General features: G+C 40.9%; 1 protein-coding gene across 2 annotated transcripts in view; it reads left to right on the forward strand.

The window, feature by feature from the left end:
- The window catches only part of hmgcll1 (3-hydroxymethyl-3-methylglutaryl-CoA lyase-like 1), an 85,257-nt gene extending 73,008 nt beyond the window's left edge, over positions 1 to 12,249 (forward strand). For both annotated transcript variants that reach the window (XM_051919160.1, XM_051919161.1), the window contains 2 exons: positions 5,087 to 5,212; positions 10,156 to 12,249. In XM_051919160.1, the coding sequence (XP_051775120.1) occupies positions 5,087 to 5,212; positions 10,156 to 10,257 (228 nt within the window). In that variant the 3' untranslated portion in view covers positions 10,258 to 12,249. The remainder of the gene's footprint in view (positions 1 to 5,086; positions 5,213 to 10,155) is intronic.
- Positions 12,250 to 24,550: the final 12,301 nt, after the last annotated feature.

A 24,550-nucleotide genomic window follows, 5' to 3' on the forward strand; every position in this document is an offset into this window, starting at 1 on the left:
AGAAGGATTTGAACGAACTAACGAACTGTCTGCGAAATTACAGTAAAGCGTCTTCGGCCAAAATTAACTGGAATAAAAGCAGTGCAGTGCTGGTTGGGAACTGGACAGGATGTAGTCCTCCTCGACTGGAAGGGGGTCTGCAGTGGACCACTGGGGGTTTCCTGTACTTGGGAGTCCATCTCGGAGATAACCACTACATCCAAAAGAATTGGGAGGGTCTGTTGGACAAGGTTACAGCTCGGCTCGCTAAGTGGAAGTGGATCCTCCCTCAGTTATCTTATAGAGGACGGATGCTGGTAATTAATAACCTGGTGACCTCCAGCCTGTGGCACAAATGTATTTGTCTGCAACCTCCACCTGTGCTTGTTCAGCAGATACAAGAAGCAGTCATGGATTTCTTTTGGAATGGTACCCATTGGATACGGAAGGGCGTTGTATTCTTGCCGTTGGATGAAGGCGGACAAGGACTTATTGACATTACCAGCAGGATTGCTGCTTTCCGCCTTCAGACCATTCAGAAACTGCTGTACCCTGTTGAGCAGAGCCAGTGGATGAACTTGGCCATACTTTTCTTTAAACAGGCCAGGCATATGGGACTTGGTAAAAGTTTACTGCTCTGCCATTTTGATAAGATCGGGACTTTACATGTGCCAGAGTTTTATAAAAGCCTTCTAGCAGCGTGGCAACTGCTGTCGATCAAAAAGGACTGTGATGACCTTTCCTCTTTTTGGGTCCTTGATGAACCGCTGCTCTACAATCCTGCTGTTGGCACTGCTACAGGACTTTCTGAAAACTTTATTCAGCATTTCATAATACATAGAATAACCACAATAAAGGACATAATTGACTGGGAAAATTACACTTGGAAAAGTGCACAGGTGGTAGCAGAGGAGACAGGAGTGCACTCAGTGCGCCTCATGGAGAAGTTTCTGTGCCGGATACAATCATCACTGGACAGGGAATCCATGACACTCCTGCACAGAATGTTCACCTCACGATTGAAACCAAATGATGAAACGCCTTTTCCAACACTTACTGTATCTCCAGCTGTTGAACTGAGGGACAGTGAGACCGATGTTTTAGCCTTACGTTCTCTTGAGGCGTTATCTCTGCCTACGGTGCCAGGGAAGCAGCTCTACAGGATCTGCGTGAAGGTGAACAACCTGGAACAACTGAGGACACGAAGACACGACACACCTTGGAGAGACAAAGTCGGAGCCCCTCAAGGACTGAACCCCGCCTGGAGGTCGTTGTACAAGCCACCATTGGCCAGTAGGGTGGGAGACCTGCAGTGGAGGTTGGTGCATGGAATACTAGCGGTGAACTCCTTCTTATCGATTATATGTCCGGGGGTTTCTGATTGCTGTCCTTTTTGTGGTCTGAGGGAAACTGTGTTTCATGCTTTTATGTACTGTGAGAGACTCAAGACCCTCTTTGGTGTAATTGAAAGAACAGTAGAAGGGCTGGGGGTCCCGTATAATAGCACAGTGTTTGTGTTTGGGGTGAGAATTACAAGACAAACCAGAGAAACTATGAATTTAATTAATTTTATTATCGGGCAGGCAAAACTGTCAATATGGAAGACCCGTAAAAACAAAATTACTGGGAGTGGGACTGAAGATGTTGTTGTCTTTTTTAGAAAAGTGTGTGAAAGTAGAATATTAGTGGATTTTAATTTTTATAAGTCTACAAATAATTTAGCACAGTTTAAAGAATTGTGGTGCGTGAATAATGTACTTTGTACATGTGATGATGATAATAATTTACAATTTGTGCTCTGAGTTTGGTGTTTGTTTGTACTTATTTATAGATTTGAAATAATAAAGAATACTAAGGATAAGTGGGATTGAAGGGTGGAAACAATGGGAGGGATTAGATAAATATATGTTTTATTCTAAGAACAATTCTGAGTATATAATATTTTTGAAACTGAATATTCATCAATAGGAATGTGTATATATGTTTTCTGTAAGACTTAAGATTGCGTTTTGGTTTACTGTTATGTTTAATTTTCTGTGTTTATTCAATAAAGTTTGGTTTTAAAAATAAAAAAAATATCTATCTATCTATCTATCTATCTATCTATCTATCTATCTATCTATCTATCTATCTATCTATCTATCTATCTATCTATCTATCTAATCCTGCCTACTATACTAAAATTAAATTCTATCTATCTATCTATCTATCTATCTATCTATCTATCTATCTATCTATCTATCTATCTATCTATCTATCTATCATATAGTGCCTTTCACATCTATCTATCTATCTATCTATCTATCTATCTATCTATCTATCTATCTATCTATCTATCTATCTATCTATCTATCTATCTATCTATCTATCTATCTATCTATCAATCTATCTATCTATCTATCCCCTTGTCTTCCTGCAGCATCCCACGGTGGACCCCAGGGTCCCCAACAGTGCTCTGAAACTGAACTCCATCTCCAATGGTGCCCTGCGGGAATCCTGGGCACTTCTATGCTGCAGGGAAGACACCATCTATCGGCCTGGATGTGTCGGCTGGGATAAGTTACCAGCCGTCCATCACAAGGACATAGCAGCACAAGAAAAGGTCCAGAGATGAGCAAATAGGCTGAGGACACAGCTACAGGGGATGAGTTATGAGGAGACCTGACACAAAGGCTCAGACACAAGTACTTCAGTAACCCAAAGTTTTATTATTGCGAGAAACTCCTCCTTCCAAGAGTTTCTCATGCCACAACCACAAGTATAAGGAAGTGCACAGCAAATCTTATATGAAAAATGAAAGGAGTTACGTGGAATAAGCTGACCAAGTTGTGTGGTGGGCAGCAGAACTTTAGGGACCTTCAAAACTTGACTTGACTTGATGTTATTTTAGGAGAATGGAATGGACAGGACTGGGAAGCTTTGTTGGGCTGAATGGCCTGTTCTCCTCCAGAATGTTCTAATGTTCTAAAAAAAAGCTTACTACCTATTGTACATTTTATGTCACATTTCTCTATTTACTGTACATACTGTACCTGCCTATTTAGGTTCAATTCAATATGCAAACAGACAAGCTTGGTTTGCAATAAGAAAGGCTGGAACTTTAAAACAAAATAGGAAAAGGGCAGAAGGTCTCTTCAGATATTTGAGGACATTTTTATGAAAACATCCTTACGGAAAGTATTGAGTTGCTTGGAGCTGCAATTGCCTGTCTGTCATCGTGACATTAGAACAGGACAGCTGACACTCTTTTCATTGTGCTCTCTTCCTTATGGCTATTTAGACACACAGTATTGTGTAGCAGTTCTTCATTAGTAAATGCCGAGCTGAGCAGCATTCATATTTGGTCCTGCTACCGATACTTTTATTAAGTGATTCAGTCAAAAACACACACACACGGACACCAGTAGATTTGAAAACCTGGAGATCCACTTCACAGGGAATGTCAAAGTGCCGACTGAATTTCTCACGTCTAAACACTCAGTAATTTGAAGAGTTTCCAAAGGTAGCACATCTAAACTGCTCAGGTGTGAGTTTTCAGTCCCCCTCTAGACATCCCATCTTCAAAAACAATGAAAAAAATAAGGAAATAAAAAAAAAAAGAAAACTGGCAGGGCAAACCTGAGCTCTGAGTTACAATCACTTCCTAAATTGGGATCAAAGCCAAAGTGTTTGTATAAATGTTTGGACAAGGACTCCCTCTGTATGGCCGAGATGAACCGTCTTCAAAGGTACCAAAGATATAGCGCTACCCCTGAGGGGCACACATGAAAGGCGGCACTGCGGTTAATAAACCCGCGGATGAAAGGCTCCTCCGAGCTCATCAGAGCGTGGCAATCACTTCATGCCAGCAACAATGAGCAACAGAACTCACGGAGAGGATCTGATTTAGAAATGGAGGGAGGACGAGGATGAGGGGGAAACTGGGTGAACGAGGGGGGCTCAAGCCAGGGTCAGTGCTGTCTTAATGAATTAGATATAGTGCCTTTCACATCTATCTATCTATCTATCTATCTATCTATCTATCTATCTATCTATTATATAGTGCCTTTCACATCTATCTATCTATCTATCTATCTATCTATCTATCTATCTATCTATCTATCTATCTATCTATCTATCTATCTATCTATCTATCTATCTATCTATCTATTATATAGTGCCTTTCACATCTATCTATCTATCTATCTATCTATCTATCTATCTATCTATCTATCTATCTATCTATCTATCTATCTATTATATAGTGCCTTTCACATCTATCTATCTATCTATCTATCTATCTATCTATCTATCTATCTATCTATCTATCTATCTATTATATAGTGCCTTTCACATCTATCTATCTATCTATCTATCTATCTATCTATCTATCTATCTATCTATCTATCTATCTATCTATCTGTCTATTATATAGTGCCTTTCACATCTATCTATCTATCTATCTATCTATCTATCTATCTATTATATAGTGCCTTTCACATCTATCTATCTATCTATCTATCTATCTATCTATCTATCTATCTATCTATCTATCTATCTATCTATCTATCTATCTATCTATCTATCTAATCCTGCCTACTATATTAAAATCAAATTCTATCTATCTATCTATCTATCTATCTATCTATCTATCTATCTATCTATCTATCTATCTATCTATCTATTATATAGTGCCTTTCACATCTATCTATCTATCTATCTATCTATCTATCTATCTATCTATCTATCTATCTATCTATCTATCTATCTATCTATCCTGCCGACTATACTAAAATATCTATCTATCTATCTATCTATCTATCTATCTATCTATCTATCTATCTATCTATCTATCTATCTATCTATCTATTATATAGTGCCTTTCATATCTATCTATCTATCGATCTATCTATCTATCGATCTATCTATCTATCTATCTATTATATAGTGCCTTTCACATCTATCTATCTATCTATCTATCTATCTATCTATCTATCTATCTATCTATCTATCTATCTATCTATCTATCTATCTATCTATCTATCTATCTATTATATAGTGCCTTTCACATCTTGTCCACACACAATGGACAATAATGACCCTACTACCTGCACTTGTGTTTCCTTAGATGGGGATTTCAGTGGTGGACTCCTCGGTTGCAGGACTTGGGGGTTGTCCCTACGCAGAAGGTGCCTCTGGGAATGTGGCCACTGAGGACGTGGTCTATATGCTCTCGGGATTGGGAATCACAACGGTAGGTGCCATTCTGATGCTGCTATGGGTGTGGATAGGGAAATAAGGTTAAAATGCAGATAAGTACGGTGCATTCAAAAATAATTCAGATGCCCCCACTTCCTGTACACGTTATCATGTGGTAGATTTAATCTTAAATTGATACATTTGTTAGTTTTACCCATCAGTCCACACGCAACAACCCATAATTACAAAGCAAAAGCATGTTTTCAGAAAATTTTTGCACATTGAATAAAGCTGAAAACCTGAAATCTTTCATTCTTGTAAGTCAGCGGTTCTCAACCTGTGGGGCGAAGTAACCAAAAAGGGGGGCGCGAAAATGTGAAAAAAAGAAAACACAAGAAAAATAACACAAAGGGTGCCTCTCCTCGCTGGCTACTTTTCGGTTCTCTTGAACCCAAAATTTAAATACTCTTCAGAATATTTTCTTGATTTAACCTCCGGAATGATGCTTCTTCTCCACGCTTGTTGATGCTTCACAATTGTCCGATGCTCGTTTGCGCCCAATTAAGAATTTATCCATGGTGGTGAGCTTAAAAATGTTTGGTTTTTACAACGTATATTCGAGTTGCTACGAACACTATCAAGTTCTTAAGTCAAACAACCAGACTGAAATATGGCCTCGGCGAGACGAAGTTCACATTTGTACTAGCAGGTGCATCTCTAGTAAATTCGGCGAAGATTGAAACTTTCCGTGAAAGCACGAGAAATAAGAAGAGGTGGGCAGTGTTGCCATATGTGGCATCATTTCGCTATTCGTAGGGAAATTTTAAACTTGCAGCGGTATATCAGCAGCAAAAAATATAGGAATAAATTTTATTAGGGTTACAAAAAAACATTAGGGGGGGCACGATTAAAACTGTTATGAAAACTCAGGCTGTGAAACGCTGTTGTAAGTATTCACACCCGTAATTCAGTACTCTGCAGAAGCCCCTTAGCAGAAATTCAAAATCTTCTTAGGGAAGTCCTTATAAGCTTTGCACTCCTGGAGTAGTTTCTCCCATTCTTCCTGGCACTTCCTCCTAAGCTGTGACCTGCCATCCCCATTTATCTCCACAGATGTTCTATGGGGCTTTGGTTGGGCCACCTCAAGGACACTCAGAGACTTGTCCTGAAGCCACTCTAGCATTGTCTTGGCTGTATGCTTCAGGTCATTGTCATCACCCCATCTGAGATATTGTGCACCCTGGAGCAGGTCTTCTTCAAGGTCCGCTACATTCATCCTTCCCTCAGTTCTCACCAGTCTCCCTGTCCCTACTGTGGAGCAGCACCCCCATTTCATGATCCTGCAATCACCATGTTTCACCGTAGGGATGGTATTGTGCTGATGATCAGCAGTGGCTGCTCTTCACCATGCATAGCACTTGGAGTTCTGTGCAGTGAGTTCCGTTTCTGTCTCATCACACCAGAGAGTCTTCTTCCTCATGCTCTCAGAGTCCTAGAAACCATCATATCTATTGGCTTCCTTCTAGGCACTCTACTATAGTCTCCTGCTTCGTGGAAGGCTGCTGAGATCTCCATCTCTCATCTCAGCAGTGGACTTGTGAAGCTCCTGGTCACCAGGACCAGACCAAGGCCCTGTGTGCCCAGTTACTCATGTTGGCCAACTGCAAGAACAGTCCTGGTGGTTCCAAACTTCATTCATTTCACAAACACTCAAAGCTTTAGAAAGGGTTTTATCCCCTATGCCTCACCACAATTAATTCCCAGATTTTCAGTGGGAACAGAACAAACGATGAAGCAAAGGGAAAAGAAAACAGGCAACAGTGAAAAGCAAAGGGTCACTGCATCAATACAACAAAGCCAAGAAAACAGCGATGGGAAATGACTCCTGTTTAAAGACTAATGGCAACCGTTTAATTTGAAAGTTTCTTTTGATGAGCACAGAGCTTTACAAGAAACTGACCCAGTCGACTGGAGAGAAAGTTCTTAAGAGTTGGCCGCCATAGTCAGGTGAATTTTTAAACTTCTTTTCTTGGTTTGGTCCCCAACCTTCATCGATCTTTCCCAATTCTCATTATTATGCTACATTAAATAAATTTGTAATCAGAAAACTAACCTCCAATTTCGAGTCTGGGTATTTCAAAACCCGGAATAATGAAGGAAAAAAAAATGGAAAAGCAAAGCATAAAAACATATAAATTGATCCACGTTACAATACCACGTAGCTCCAGGAACTTGATATCCCCATCCTGGTTCTTACCAGGGTCAACTATGACAGTGGTTCTCAATCTGGGGGGGGGGCGGGCCCCTCTAGGGGGGTGCGAAGTAACTAAAATGGGGGGTGCAAAGATGTGAAAATAAAGAAAACAAGAATTGAAAATATGAAAAATCCATCTATTGAAAACAAAACAAATTAACTTAAACTACAGAGCATCCACAAAATATTCACAGCGCATCACGTTTTCCACATTTTGTTATGTTACAGCCTTATTCCAAAATGGATTAATTTCATTTTTTTCCTCAGAATTCTACACACAACACCCCATTATGACAACATGAAAAAAGTTTACTTGAGATTTTTGCAAATTTATTAAAAATAAAACAACTGAGAAATCCCATGTACATAAGTATTCACAGCCTTTGCTCAACACTTTGTCGATGCACCTTTGGCAGCAATTCCAGCCTCAAGTCTTTTTGAATATGATGCCACAAGCTTGGCACACCTATCCTTGGCCAGTTTCGCCCATTCCTCTTTGCAGCACCTCTCAAGCTCCATCAGGTTGGATGGGAAGCGTCGGTGCACAGCCATTTTAAGATCTCTCCAGAGATGTTCAATCGGATTCAAGTCTGGGCTCTGGCTGGGCCACTCAAGGACATTCACAGAGTTGTCCTGAAGCCACTCCTTTGATATCTTGGCTGTGTGCTTAGGGTCGTTGTCCTGCTGAAAGATGAACCGTCACCCCAGTCTGAGGTCAAGAGCGCTCTGGAGCAGGTTTTCATCCAGGATGTCTCTGTACATTGCTGCAGTCATCTTTCCCTTTATCCTGACTAGTCTCCCAGTTCCTGACACTGAAAAACATCCCCACAGCATGATGCTGCCACCACCATGCTTCACTGTAGGGATGGTGCCAGGTTTCCCCCAAATGTGACGCCTGGCATTCACACCAAAGAGTTCAATCTTTGTCTCATCAGACCAGAGAATTTTCTTTCTCATGGTCTGAGAGTCCTTCAGGTGCCATTTGGCAAACTCCAGGTGGGCTGCCATGTGCCTTTTACTATGGAGTGGCTTCCGTCTGGCCACTCTACCATACAGGCCCGATTGGTGGATTGCTGTAGAGATGGTTGTCCTTCTGGAAGGTTCTCCTCTCTCCACAGAGGACCTCTGGAGCTCTGACAGTGTGACCATCGGGTTCTTGGTCACCTCCCTGACTAAGGCCCTTCTCTCCCGATTGCTCAGTTTAGATGGCCGGCCAGGTCTAGGAAGAGTCCTGGTGGTTTCAAACTTCTTCCACTTACGGATGATGGAGGCCACTGTGCTCATTGGGACCTTCAAAGCAGCAGACATTTTTCTGTAATCTTCCCCAGATTTGTGCCTCGAGACAATCCTGTCTCGGAGGTCTACAGACAATTCCTTTGACTTCATGCTTGGTTTGTGCTCTGACATGAACTGTCAACTGTGGGACCTTCTATAGTCAGGTGTGTGCCTTTCCAAATCATGTCCAGTCAACTGAATTTACCACAGGTGGACTCCAATGAAGCTGCAGAAACATCTCAAGGATGATCAGGGGAAACAGGATGCACCTGAACTCAATTTGGAGCTTCATGGCAAAGGCTGTTAATACTTATGGACATGTGCTTTCTCAATTTTTTTAATTTTAATAAATTTGAAAAAACCTCAAGTAAACTTTTTTCATGTTGTCATTATGGGATGTTGTGTGTAGAATTCTGAGGGAAAAAATGAATTGAATCCATTTTGGAATAAGGCTGTAACATAACAAAATGTGGAAAAAGTGATGAGCTGTGAATACTTTCCGGATGCACTGTACATTCTGATACTAGAAAAATAAATATAAAGTTAGATAAATGTCAATGAAAGTTAAGTAGGTATAATAAAATATGCATGTATGATATATCATTAATTTAAAAAGAACAAATTGGTATTAGTGGGCTCCTTTCAAAAAAACGTTAGGGAGGGGCGCAATTAAAACTGTTATGAAAACTCAGGTTGCAAATACTTAAAGGTTGAGAAACGCTGATCTACAAGATTTCAATAACAGACACATCTATGGATAATGATGAGTGTTTTATCACGCTACTAAATCAAAAATTCTGCTCGCTGCGCCAAATGTTTAATCATAGGAAAGGCTTTTGGGACATGAAGAGTAATCTCTTTGTTAAATGCACAGATTATTTTCCTGTAGACGCACTTTTATATTTTATTTCCATTTACCTGTAGTTACACTTCCTTACACAGTTTATAGTTGTAGAATTGTAGCCCACTATTTTAAAGGAACACTCCAACTAAAAAATTTTTACATGTTGCTTATCCCGTATAGTGTGTAGTGATGGCTGAGACAAGTTTTTAATGTCATGTTTTCATACTGAACGGAAATAATAATCTTTCTAAAAGAATAGGCGTCTATGGTGACCCACTCTGGACAACAACAAGCAATATAAAAAAAATATCCATAACAAGATCTCATGTTGCATGTGTCGTATGATCCACAGGTCAAGTCACCAACCCTGTCTGATTTGATGCCTCATACCATCTACCTACACATCATTGTATTCCCCAAAGGAAGTGGCCAGTTTTAACAGGATGATACATCCTGTCACACTGTACAGACCACTCAGGAATGGTTTGAGGAACTCGATGAAGAGTTTAGACGTGCTGATTTCCTGCTTTACCTGCACAGGCTTTGATTTTTTGAGCATCTGTTCAGAATCCTTTCTTGTGAAATCAACATTCAAACTAATTAGAATTTCTTTGTTTGTCTGCAGGGTGTTGACCTTAACAAAGTAATGGAAGCTGGAAACTTCATCTCCACGGCCTTAAATCGAAAGACCAACTCCAAAGTTGCTCAGGCCTGCTACAAGCCATAATAAAAGATATGCATACATGTACACCATCCACACTGCAGAGAAGGGATGCAAAACATCCTGTGTCATTTTTTATGCATTCAGATGCTGTAGCTTAGATTATCTATTCCTTTGGCACAGTACACCAAAGTGATGCCTTCAAACCAGCCCTGAAAGGGAGCCAGAAATCCAGAAAAAAGTAAAAACAAAAAAATGCAACTTGTGTGGCTCAGGAGAATGTCTCACTTGGGCTGCAGGGGTGTTCTGGAAGCAATAAAAATGGGAAAGTAGGAGCCATCTGAGGACCAAGCCATAAGGATAATCCTGGTACAAGGAAGGATGGCACCTCTCTGTGAGCAAAGGGTATTGGAGTGAAACATGGAAAAGGAAGAATTTAAAAAGAAAAGGAGCGCAAGAAGGAGCCACAAAGAAAACAAAAAGAAACTGTCAAAAACAGAAGTGACAGAGTTGGCAAAACGTGAAAGGATGAAACTAAATAAGAGGAGTGGCATAATGGGCAAATGTAAACAGACAAAACTAAAAAAAGAGGAGTGTCAGGATGGGTAAAATGTGAAAGGATGAAACTGAACAAGAGGAACGTCAGAATGGGTCAAATGCGAAAGGATGAAAGTAAACAAGAGGAGCGCCAGAATGGGTAAAATGCGAAAGGATGAAACTAAACAAGAGGAACGCCAGAATGGGCAAATGTAAACAGACAAAACTAAAAAAAGAGGAGTGTCAGAATGGGAAAAATGTGGAAGGATGAAACTGAACAAGAGGAATGTCAGAATGGGTCAAATGTGAAAGGATGAAAGTAAACAAGAGGAACATCAGAATGGGCAAATGTAAACAGACAAAACTAAAAAAAGAGGAGTGTCAGAATGGGAAAAATGTGAAAGGATGAAACTGAACATGAGGAACGTCAGAATGGGTCAAATGTGAAAGGATGAAAGTAAACAAGAGGAGCACCAGAATGGGTCAAATGTGAAAGGATGAAACTAAATAAGAGTACCATCAAAATGCACAAATTGATAAAAAAAATGAAACTAAAAAAGAGGAATATGAGAATGGACATAGTGGTGGAAAAAACAGAAAAATCAAAGTGTTAATGGATATAGTGGAAAACAAGGAAATTTACAAAATGCAAGAAATACTGCCCACCTGTTTATATATTAAGAAAAAATAATACATTTAAAAAGATTGTTCATGAAAAACAAAATGGAAAATGGATAAACAAACAATGGGAGTGACAGAAGGTGAAAAAAGGAACATCAGAATGAACAAAGCAGGAAACGAGGAAAGTAGCAAGAACTGAAATGACAGAATGGCAAAAATTGAAGAATGATAGATGAACCAAAGATGAGTCAGAATGGGCACAGTGGAAAATGAGGGAGTGGGCAGGACCTTTATAGCCTATATGGCATCTCCATGAACATGAAAGAATGCGCCCTGAGACAGACTGGCATCTCATCCAGGGTTGGTTCCAGCCTTGCATCTGGAGCTCTCCCCATAGTCTCTGGTACCCCTTCATTTTAAAATTATAGAAAATGGATTCAGTGAAGGGGAAAGTGGTGCAGCTCCTTAAACCAGAAGACTCCCAGTTCAATGGCTGCCTCACTGTGTGACCCTGATCAAGTCACTTAACCTACAGGGGCTCCAACGGTAAACAGTGGCAATGCACCCTGAGCTTGTAAATTGCCTCGGATTAATGTTTCAGCCTAAGGCAATTTGTTGTTCTAGAAAATGCAGGATCCAGCCGCTGTTTATTAATTCTTATTTTTCATTGTGGCTAACGCCTTTCATAATGAACAAGCTCACTAAAGCTCACAAAAAAGAAAAAAAAAGTGCAATTCCAACTGTAAAAGGTTAAAAGAATGCCAACTGGAAATTGTTCTGTTTTACCAAATTTAATATTAATTTGCACATTTATGTATATACATCACGTAATTTATATTATAGCTTTGCACCTGAACTCAGTGAAAGGTGCCGTACAAAAATAAAGTGAATTCCAATCCACTTCTTTGACTTCTCAATTCTTTTCTTAACTCCTGAAACGCGTGAAGAAATTTGACATACGATATTTTGGATCTTGAGCTCCCAGCTGATATCCCGGGATCTCAACAGGTCGATACTCTTAGAGGAGAAGCACAGGATTTTTCAAGTCAACATTCTTTCTTCACAGCCATGGCACATAACAATTTGTCTCATGAAATCGCATGACAAAGAGAAAATTTTAAAATTTAGTAAATAACTAGCACGCTCTTGCATTTTATAATGGAGCTAATGGGGTTGTAACTTAAAAAAAATACATATATATGTTTTAAATGTACCAAATGTTCCCATTTTTCAAGTCAAAAATATTGATGTGAGACTTAAAATTGTTCACATATTGCAAAACGGCACCTCCATGATTTCTGAGCATCACATATTGTGGCAGCCATGTTGTAGAAGCTCTCTCTCTCTGCCTCTTTTTTTTCTTTTGTTTTAGATAGATAGATAGATAGATAGATACTTTATTAATCCCAAGGGGAAATTCACAAAATTTTTATTAATTAGTAAGTTATTAATTAATAATTATTAAGACTTGGTCTCTGGCCTTTAACTTATTACTGTAATTCTTGAAATGGTTGCTTAAACTGAATTAAAAAAATGTTGCAGACCCAAACTTTGGCCCATTTCAACTGCCTTTTCAGATGAGCAGATCTGAAGGCCATCTTACATCTACAACATGTGATATGTGAGAGACTGTGAGGAAAATAAGCTGAAATAAAATAATCTATACTAATAAAAGGCAAAGCCCTCACTGACTCACTCACTCACTCACTCACTGACTGACTCACTTATCACTAATTCTCCAACTTCCCGTGTAGGTGGAAGGCTGAAATTTGGCAGGCTCATTCCTTACAACTTACTTACAAAAGTTAGGCAGGTTTCATTTCAAAATTCTACGCGTAACGGTCATAACTGGAACCTACTTTCGTATACTGTATACGGCCATAGCGGGCAGCTCGATCGCCGTGTGAGGCGGTTGCGTCTTGCATCTTGCATCATCACGGCTCCCACGTCATTGAGTGCCTGCCCATATAAGGTAAATATTCGCGGGTGAAGGACTGTGCTTAGCATATTCATAAGTGTGGCTGCTGGGGAAATCAGCATGCCTCCCACGTAATTGACTGCCTGCCCATATAAGGCCATTCTTCGCTGCGGTGTGTTCATTCCTTTCCTTGCTTCGCCAAGGAAGCAGCCTTTTCACAGCTTCTCCACTGTTTTATAAACGAGTGACATATAAGGCTGTCCTTTTTCCTTGATTTGCCAAGGAAGTAGCCTTTTTATTTAATCCACAGGTTCTCCGCTGTTTTATTGTTTGTTTATTACGATTGTTATAGTTAATGTGTGGGTTTTATTTAATCCACGAGTTCTCTGCTGTTTTATTGTTCATTTGTTAAGATTGTTATAGTTATTGTGTAGGTATTTTACACTTAGTTTACTGTTCAGGTACCCATTTCCTTTATTTAATCCGCGGCTTCTCTGCTGTTGTTTTGTTCGTTTATTACGATTATAGTTATTTGAATCCCTTTCTTTGCCTGACTGCCTGCCCATATAAGGCGCTCCGCAGTTTTTTTGTGAAGCGGCCTTTACACAGCATCTTCGCTGTGTTATAAACGAACGCCATATAAGGCCGTCCTTTCTCCTTGCTTCGCGGTTCTCTACTGTTTTATTGTTCATTTCAGGTCACATCTCTACAAAACAACCTCATTGAAGCAACTATTTTTACTGGCAGTGCCTCAGGTGACACAGTTTTTATTCCTCGCATCCCCGTTATACCATCTATTCTCCCATTTCAATTCAAACATGTTCAATTTCCAGTAAGGCTCTGCTTCGCAATGACAATTAATAAGTCTCAAGGACAAACACTACAAAAGGATGGCATTGATTTGAGGCAGGAGTGCTTTTCACATGGCCAACTGTATGTTGCATGCTCAAGGGAAAGCTCAGCGCACAGCTTGGTCATATTACAACCGGAGGGCTGAACTGACAACGTGGTATATAAAGAGATCCTTAACAAATAATTTTTTGTATATTTTCCCTCAGTTTAAAAATGTTTACTTTTTTCTTAATAAAAATATTCAGGCAGTGTTTCGCCGCTGCAAAGCGTGGGTATTTTGCTAGTATATAATATAAGCACTCCCAGGGGATTAGATAAAAGGAGATTCCTGCCTCACATCAATACAATACAATACCATTTATTTTTGTATAGCTCAAAATCACACAACGAGTGCTGCAATGGGCTTTTACAGACCCTGCCTTTTGACAGCCCCCCCAGCCTTGACTCTCTAAGAAGATGAGGAAAAACTCCCAAAAAAAAATCTTGCAGGGAAAAAATGGAAGAAACCTCAGGAAAGGCAATGCAAAGAGAGACCCCCTTTCCAGGTAGTTTGAGCGTGCAGTGGGTGTCAAAAAAATAGGAGTAAGTACAACACAATACACAGAACAGGACACAAGTAATCATTAATACAATGCAATAGTAATATTACAAGTACAGAGCAGTAGATGATATCACATAAGAGGATTCCGATTGGTTCAGAGTCCTGGAGACCTTGACCATCAAGCCGCCCCCCTTCTACTGGCCATTCTACAGCTGAGTCAGTGCTGGGCCGACTAATCAAATGACAGGACCCCTCTACCCGAAGATTCTAGTGTTCATCCATCAGAGATGACTTTACCTTAGGCAGGCAAAACAACTTGGCAGGTAGACAGTGGGCACCAAGTGCCACTTTTGAGTACCGAGAAGAGAAACAGAATAGTTGAGGGTTAGTAACAAATCATAACTATCATATTACATCTGTGTTAGTGCTAATGACTAACAACAGAGATGCAGTCTGCACAGTTAATCAGCAGCTCTAGTCAGGGTGTGCTAAACTGAAGTTGTGAGTCTTCAGCGGGCTTCTTTTATGCTGCACCCAGGAGCACTTCTGGTGTCCCATAAGTGTGGTCTGATAGCACTTCCAGGTGAGGTGGGAGCCTGACCAAGTAGGGCTCCCCAGTCATTGCAGCACCCCCCTGGTGGCACCCCTGGAACCCAACAGAGCTGAGTCCAAGGGGGCTGCCCAAGTGCAGCATTTGGGAGTGGCAAGTGGGTGACCGCCCCAGGCACAGTGCCTAAAGATGCTCGCTTTTGAGGTCCATGTGTCCCGTTTGAATAAATTTGTCAAGTTATATTTTCTGGTGTATGTTACCATTATTTTTATTGAATTAATGCACAAGTTTATACAGTCCACACATTTCGGTAACAGTCCCATAACTACAACCATTGATAGATGAATGGCACTATAAGATAGATAGATAGATAGATAGATAGATAGATAGATAGATAGATAGATAGATAGATAGATAGATAGATAGATAGATAGATAGATAGATAGATAGATAGATAAAAGGCACTTTATAATAGATAAATAGATAGATAGGAAAGGCACTATATGATTGATAGATAGATAGATAGATAGATAGATAGATAGATAGATAGATAGATAGATAGATAGATAGATAGATAGATAAAAGGCACTTTATAATAGATAAATAGATAGATAGGAAAGGCACTATATGATTGATAGATAGATAGATAGATAGATAGATAGATAGATAGATAGATAGATAGATAGATAGATAGATAGATAGATAAAAGGCACTTTATAATAGATAAATAGATAGGAAAGGCACTATATGATTCATAGATAGATATGAAAAGCACTATATGATAGATAGATAGATAGATAGATAGATAGATAGATAGATAGATAGATAGATAGATAGATAGATAGATAGATAGCTGAAAGGCATCAGGCTGAGATTGGATTTTTTCCCCCATTCTGGTGTTTGATGTGAAGTGAAGCTCATGACGGGCTGATGAGATGACTTCATGGATAAGCAGGTCTACTGGCGTCCCTAATAATTCGCTCAGTGAAAGGTTCAAAGAGCAAAATTAAGCTAATGAAGCTAACGGCTTTAATTTTCTAATTGTGTGATTCCAGGGTCCAAAATGCTCCTAAAAAAATATGAGCGACTTCTTCACGAATGGCAAAGTCAAAGGACCACAAACATTTGTGCCTGAAGAGTCAACATGAGGAGCTCCTGATGGCGCATGCCGGCTGCTCCCGTGTGTTTACTTTCGAGTATTGGCGGCCGCTGTTTGTGATTAAACTTCACAAGAGTTTACCGAAGAGCTTTATTTATTCAAGACGAGAACAGACAAACAAGCGGCCATTCCAGATATCTTTGTATAATGTTAGATTTCAAACCATATGATATTTAGATCAAAGAAAAGCTGACAATTTTTATAACATTGTCTTAATATAAACAGAAGGGGGAAAAACTATAAGCAAACATTGACATCCAGCCTGAAGTGACCACGTAAATACGTTTGTGATTACAGGCCATCTGCGTAGAATTAAAGCAGGCGTAAAAAAGGGAAAATCTACAATTTGGAAACAGGAGGAGGAGACCGAACCGCTGAAGTCACGCCCACCCGCCGGCAGTGTCAAGGTCAACTGATCTGAGAACAGAACACAACACCGCCATGTCGTCTTTGTTGACCTTTTCGCGTAAAACATTCGACGCTAAGTGCGCTTGTGGACAAGTCTTATCAGGCGTAAGGTTAATGCTTAACATCAAAGTATCAAAGAGTCGTTAATGGGGACTTGGAAACGCAGCACTCAAGAGCACTCGAGCGGCCATAATAGAAGCGGGGAGAGCACAGCAAATGGTGGGATATCGAGCAGTGTGTAGATAGATAGATAGATAGATAGATAGATACTCTATAACAGATAGATCAAGGATTGGTGAGAATGGCAGTTTTATGTATTGTATGGGAAGTGAACGGACCTTCCAAAAAGCCAAGTGTTCGGTCCCTGTTTTAAAGTATGGACGGACATGTCGCTGTCTCTTGCAGATCACTGTTCATCTTTCTGAAAGTCCCTCCGTAAGAGACTGACGTGTCCTTGGTGATTAATAAAGTATCTATCTATCTATCTATCTATCTATCTATCTATCTATCTATCTATCTATCTATCTATCTATCTATCTATCTATCTATCTATCTATCTATCTGCAGATGGGCTGGTCGGAGTGTTTCTGTAACTCCTGGTCTCCAGGTATTTTCACACACAGCAGTCTCTGAAGTTGGTGCAGAATGGTGGGACGAAGGTCCAGGGTGTGTCAATTTTGCAGACTTGTTGATTAGAGCGGTAACTGGAGAATGGCCCGACTGGGTCGAACTATTATACAGTGCCCTTCATATCAACCTGTTATATAGTGCCTCTCGTGTCTGTCTATCTAACAGTGCTTTCTACATCTGTCTGTCCAATATAGCATAATATGCCTTTAATGACCTCTTAGGCACGGCCATCAGCAGTGTGTCTGTCTGCAGAGAGAGTGTTGACCTTGTCAAGAGGTTTACTTACCTTGGCAGTGACATTCATGTGACTCTGGTGACTCTTCCTATGAAGTCAGTAGACGGATTGGGAGAGCATGGAGGGGTCATGAGGTCACTGGTCCAGGTAGTGGATAGCTTAACTGTGAATTTGTCTCATCACGTGGACTGTGGACTTGCACTTTCACCATGGATTCCCCAAACTTTCCTATGACTCCCGGACCCCTGATATGTCCTGAATATAGCATATTTCATATTTAGCTATTGTGGCGGACGGCCGGGGCCCTTGCCCAGCCGGGATGCCTATATGATGGCAGGACCAGAGGACAGAGTGAGCTCAAGACATGAACTCCCCTGAGACGCTAGAGGGCAGCCCCCCCAGGAGGCTGTGGTGTCATGGGATCCCGCAGGGCATGCTGGGAATTGGAGTTCGCTGCAGTCCTGTTGGGTTCCGTGGGCACTGTGTAGACTGCAACTGGCAGTACTTCCGAAACATGCTCATGGCACTTTGAGCTACATTCTTTGTATGAAAATGTGCTATATAAATAAATGTTGTTGTTGTTGATGGGCCACCTGGGGACGGCTTAAAAGGAGCCAGCTGTCCCTACTCCAGGAGCCAGAGTCGGGAGGAGGTGGATGAAGCTTGCCGGAGGAGAAGTGCAGGTGAAAAGGAACGAAAGACAGAGAAAGAAGAAGAAGAAGACAAGTACTGTGCTCGATGGTTCTGTATTGGTGCTTTGTACCATGCTGCCATAGGGAATGAAAGAAGAGCCATGAGAAATAAACGCAAAATGAATGCAAAATCTGTGCTTGGTGTCTGTCTGTGTCGTGTTTGGGCAGCTGGTGCACCCCCTGCAGGTCACACTATGTACTGCAGTGTCTTTCATATCCTTCTGTCAATTGTGGAAGTTCAGCCCCCTAACACAGACAGACAGACACCAAATGTTCAAAACACACACCTTTTAATATCCCTCTCCTTCTTTACAGCACCACACAATGCATAAATCAGCCACAAATTACTTTTGTTGCTTCTACTCCTCCTCCTCCTCCTCCTCTCACAAGCTCTGTCTTCTTCTTCTTCTTCTTCTTCTTCTTCTTCTTCTTCTTCTTCTTCTTCTTCTTCTTCTTCTTCTCCGGCTCATCATCTGGAGTGAGGCGGCCCCTTTTTATAACATCCCGGATGTGCTCCAGGTGGTTCATGATGATCTGGAGGCTCTGAGGATAGGGATCTGCCCATGGCAATCGGAAGGTTGCCGGTTTGAATCCCGTAAATGCCAATAGGGACTCTGCTCTGTTAGGCACTTAACCTGCAATTGCTGAGCGCTTTGAGTAGTGAGAAAAGCGTTATATAAATGCAAAGAATTATTATTATTATCTTCCGGAGTGGCGAAAGTGCTACAATCCAGGGCTCTATGATTCTCCCGGCGCACCCTGGCGGTGGCCATGTGCCCCAACACGGTTGAGCTTCTAAGCTCTGATCCCGTTAGCCCCCGATGCAGACCAAGGCGGCTGCCCTCTCGTGAACCATTGTCCCTCTCCGGGTCCTTCCAGGGGTCCCAGCTGGGCAGATTCCCCAGACGTTCGCCACACAATCCAGAATCTTTAATATCTGTCTGTTGTGCAGCTCCTCCTTTTATTTGTAGCCATCTCATTTGTTTTTCAAGGATATTGAACTCGGGTGCAGTTCATTTCGTATTTCTATCAGATCAACTCATTTTACTTACATAACCCCCCCCCCCCCAATACCCTCATTAAACACAACTGAATCAAAGTGAAGGACGCGCTCGTTCGTTATCTGCTCAGCCGCTCTGCCCGTGTCCAGCGCACGCAGTCCTCTAATGTGCCAGTCAGCTGTGGTCCTCCGTCGCCGTTTGAGATGGAAACTGTTTGAAGTTCGGGGTTTCTGATGTCATGGCTCAATGATTTGTAATCGCCTCACGTCAAGTTCATTGAACTTTTATTTCCCGTGAGTCAGCGCCTTTTCTCCTGACGTCATTCTCGGGGGTGGTCGGGTTAAGTTTTTTTTTTCTTTTTCTGGTGCACCTGGAAGGCTCCGTTTCCAAAGACGTAAACTGAAATCCGGTGTTATATCTGTTAGCTTCTTAACATGGCGTTAACTAAGAGTGGGCACACATACAGTAGAGTGGATTCAGACTCTTGGACTCTCGTATTGTAGATTTGATTTTGAAGGTATACATTTACCCGTCTTCTGCACTCAGTAACCCAGAGCGACAAAGTGACAGCAAGTTTTCAGAAAGTTTTGCAAATAAATGAAAAACGGAAATCTCTCCTTCCTAAAGGTATTCAGAGCCTTTGGTGGGGTCTGCTTTCATTCTCCTCGAGATGTTTCTAGAACTTGATTGGAGTTAATACTGAAGAAGCCCACGACGTCCCACAATTCACACAGCAAATCAGGACAAAAATAACTAAGCCATTACGTGCGAGGAACTCTCTGTAGACCTCGGCGATCAAATTGTGGTGAGGTTAGGGCTGCCAACCGTCCTTATCTTTTAATGCGCCACGGACTGTCCAGGAGGAATTTAAAGAAATGTTGAAAATGTCAGGAATTTTGGCTCCTAAAATTAAAAAAAAAAAATCCTTTTTATTGGTAAAAATTGAAATCCATAAGCCAATCAGCATTTGCGGAAGTAGTGCGCACACTTTTTTACCCTTCATGTCACTATCAAAAATGACAGTAAATTTAACGGTAAAAATACTGCAAATAGTGAAAGTAAAATACGTTTTCTGAAAATATAAGGAAAGTGACTTTATGTTCTACTGAAAATTACCTGTATATCTTAAACAATACATTTCATTATTTTTTACAGCCAGGTTCAGTAAAATCAATATTGTGACGTCCCATCGAATAAAACACACCGAGGAGCAGAATGTCAGGGGGTGTCATCCAGTTGCCAACTGGCTTTTAATTGGATATGCTGTGATATAAGCGGTGCTCTACCGCCGCCCGTTGTCTGCATGGGTCAGGGGGACACCCCCAAAATAACAAAAATAATTTGCCTTCGCCTTATCTATCCCTTGCCTGCACTTTAATTATTCACTCCCCACTCAAACCTGATAATAATAATAATTCTTAATAATAATTCTTTGCATTTATATAGCGCTTTTCTCACTACTCATAGCGCTTAGCGATTGCAGGTTAAGGGCCTTGCTTAAGGGCCCAACAGAGCAGAGTCCCTATTGGCATTTATGGGATTCGAACCAGCAACCTTCCGATTACCAGTGCAGATCCCTAGCCTCAGAGCCACCACATCACTCTGATGCCATCTTCCTCTCGCTCCAGCAACAACAACCACTTCTGACCACCCCCTGTTGTTTATCTCCAAGCACCGTTAATTAACCCTGAGCCCTTTCACTCAAGTCCTTCTCTCTCTCGGGATGGGTGGGTGTCCCAAGCCCTTACAAAGTGTGTTCCCCCAAGACTCTTTCCTATTGTCAAAATCTGCTAAATACAGTCATATGAAAAAGTCTGGGAACCCCTCTTAATTCTTTGGATTTCTGTTTCTCATTGGCTGAGCTTTCAAAGTAGCAACTTTCTTTTAATATCTGACATGCCTTATGGACACAGTAGTATTTCAGCAGTGACATTAAGTTTATTGGATTAACAGAAAAAGTTAAATATGCATCATAACAAAATTAGACAGGTGCATAAATGTGGGCCCCCCAACAGAGATATGACATCAATACTTAGCTGAGCCTCCTTTTGTCCTCTAGACGCTGTCCTCCTATAGCCTCTGATGAGTGTCTGATTCTGGATGGAGGTATTGTTCACCATTCTTCATACAAAATCTCTCCAGTTCAGTTCAATTTGATGGACAGCCTGCTTCAAATCTTCCCATAGATTTTCTCTGATATTCAAGTCAGGGGACTGTGACGGCCATTCCAGAACATTGTACTTCTCCCTCTGCATGAATGCCTTTGTAGATTTCCAACTTTGTTTTGGGTCATTGTCTTGTTGGAATATCCAACCCCTGTGTAACTTCAACTTTGTGACTGATGCTTGAACTTTATCCTGAAGAATTTGTTGATATTGAGTTGAATTCACGTGACCTTCGACTTTAACAAGGGCCCCAGTCCCTGAACTGGCCACACAGCCCCACAGCATGATGGAACCTCCACCAAATTTGACAGTAAGTAGCAGGTGTTTTTCTTGGAATGTGGTGTTCTTCTTCCACCATGCAAAGCACTTTTTGTTCTGATCAAATAACTCAATTTGTGTCTCATCAGTTCAAAGCACTTTGTTCCCAAATGAATCTGTCTTGTCTAAATGAGCATTGGCATACAACAAGCGACTCTGTTTGTAGTGTGAGTGCAGAAAGGGCTTCTTTCTCATCACCCTGCCATACAGATGTTCTGAATTGTAGAACGATGTCCAGATACACCATCTGCAGCAAGATGTTCTTGCAGGTCTTTGGAGGTGATCTGTGGTTGTCTGTCACCATTTTCACAATCCTGCTCATATGCCACTCCTGTATTTTTCTTGGGCTGCCAGACCTGCTGGGTTTAACAGCAACTGTGCCTGTGGCCTTCCATTTCCTGATTCCATTCCTTACAGTTACAGAAACTGACAGTTTAAACCTCTGAGATGGCTTTTTGTAGCCTTCCCCTAAAACAGGAGACTCAACAATCTTTGTTTTCAGATCTTTGGAGAGTTGCTTTGAGGATCCCATGCTGTCACTCTTCAGAGGAGAGTCAAAGGGAAGGAAGCACAACTTGTAATTCACCACCTTAAATACCTTTATATCTCATGATGGGACACACCTGTCTATGAAGTTCAAGGCTTAACGAGCTCATCAACCAATCAGCATTGAGCAGTGACAGGCATTCAAATCAGCACAATGACAAGGGGACCCACATTTGTGCACAGCCAGTTTTTCACATTTGATTTAATTTCATACAACTAAATACTGCGTCACTAAAGATCTTTGTTCGGAAAACAGCGCAGTACTCAGATGTTCCTAGGAAATGAAAGACAGACCACTGTTATCTTTATTGTTGAAAGGAGAGTCAATTATCATGCAGGCTGAGAGGGGGGTCCCAAACTTTTTCATATGACTGTATATATATATATATATATATATATATATATATATATATATATATATATATATATATATATAAAATCCTACTTCACGGATCGAGATCGGGGTTTTTTTTCTATAATTTCCTAGAACATTCCGGTTGATTTTGCAACTTCTCTCATCACGCTAATAATCATAGTGATATATTTGCACTAATCTGAGAGACAGAGGCTGGGGGCCGAGGGGAGGAGGAAGTGTAACGTCATGAGTGGGGTGCCAGGGAGAGTCTTCCTCGCTGTCCTATTCCACTTCTACGTGGGTGGAGCCACATGTGACGGTTAGTATCTCTATATATTTCAAATCCAATGTCTCTCTCTCTCTGTCTGTATGTCTGTCTGCTTTCACGAGAGAACTACTTCACGGATTTAGATCAGGATTTTTGCTATAATTTGCTTGAACATTCCAGTTGATTTTGCAACTTCTCTCATTGCGCTGTCTATCATAGTTCACTTGTGGTACCGATTTATTTGCATGAATCTGACAGAGATGCAACAGGCCAAGGGAAGATGGGCAGGGCCCTCTTTACTCATGTGCCAGCCTCGGAGCATTTACCTTAACTTACCTTTAATCAGCAGCTCTAGTCAGGGTGTGCTAAACTGAAGTAGTGAGTCTTCAGCCGGGATTTAAAAGCTGAGACCGAAGGGGCATCTCTTATAGTAGCAGGCAGACCAGTCCACAGTTTAGGGGCCCTGTAACTAAAAGCTTGACCTCCCATTGTTATTTTATTAATCCTTGGAATCATAAGCAGACCGGCATCTTGAGATCTTAATGTGTGCTCAGGTTTGTAAGTCATGATAAGTTCAGACAAGTAACCCGGACCGCAGCCATTTAATGCTTTATATGTTAAAAGAAGGATTTTGAAATCTGCCCTAAACTTAACCGGGAGCCAGTGTAAGGATTTAAGAACTGGAGTTATGTGCCACATGCCATACAGCCTGAGAAACAATTCAATTACTGCATGAGTCATCTCCTGGTCGTGTAATTTCCTGTTTTGGTGATCAGAATTGGCCACCCAGATCATGCGATTTAACGCCGTTGGACTTTTTTCTTTGGGGTTTTTTGAAGTCTAAGGTTTATGCCATTAAGCCCACAACCACCCACGCCTTGAAGGAGGAAATCGAGCGCTGTATCAAAGAAATTCAGAAACATTTATGCAAAACAGTCATGGAAAATTTTGACAAAAGAGTGCGTATGTACTAGCAAAGCCGTGGAGGCCATTTACCCGATATGTTATTCCATACATAACCCTATACTGTATACTTTATGAATCAATTAAAAATTTACAATTTTTAATTAAAAACCTGTGTTCTCTATCAAAATTACTTCTTGTGTGAATTGAATTTTGGGACACTCGAGCACATTTAATTTGTGTTGCTATCAGGGAAAAGTAGTGTTTCATCCCAATGAAGAGGCCTATCCACAAGAATTAAAAGATTTGTTGTTTGGTGAAAGTGAAATCTACAAATATGAGCGGCAGAGATGTGACATTTTAAAAAAATAACATAAGACGGTATAAAGGTATTTTACAGGGAAGGGCGTCCTCAAAAGTCCTCATTTATCGACCCAAATGTCCTCATTTCCAGAGAAAGAGAGTTGGCAGCTCTAGGTGAGGTGTAGATCAGGACAGGGGGGATCAAACCATTTCTAAAGCTTGGAGTCTTCCCAGCAGCCTCAAGATTTATGAAATGAGAATGGGAAAGGCGTTATATAAATGAAATGTCTTTTTATTGTTATTAATGGTAGAAGTTTGAATCCACCAGAATTCTTCTTAGAGATGGTTGTCTGGCCA

This window comes from Erpetoichthys calabaricus, chromosome 15 (assembly GCF_900747795.2).
Source record: "Erpetoichthys calabaricus chromosome 15, fErpCal1.3, whole genome shotgun sequence".
In the NCBI taxonomy this organism is placed as follows: domain Eukaryota; kingdom Metazoa; phylum Chordata; class Cladistia; order Polypteriformes; family Polypteridae; genus Erpetoichthys; species Erpetoichthys calabaricus.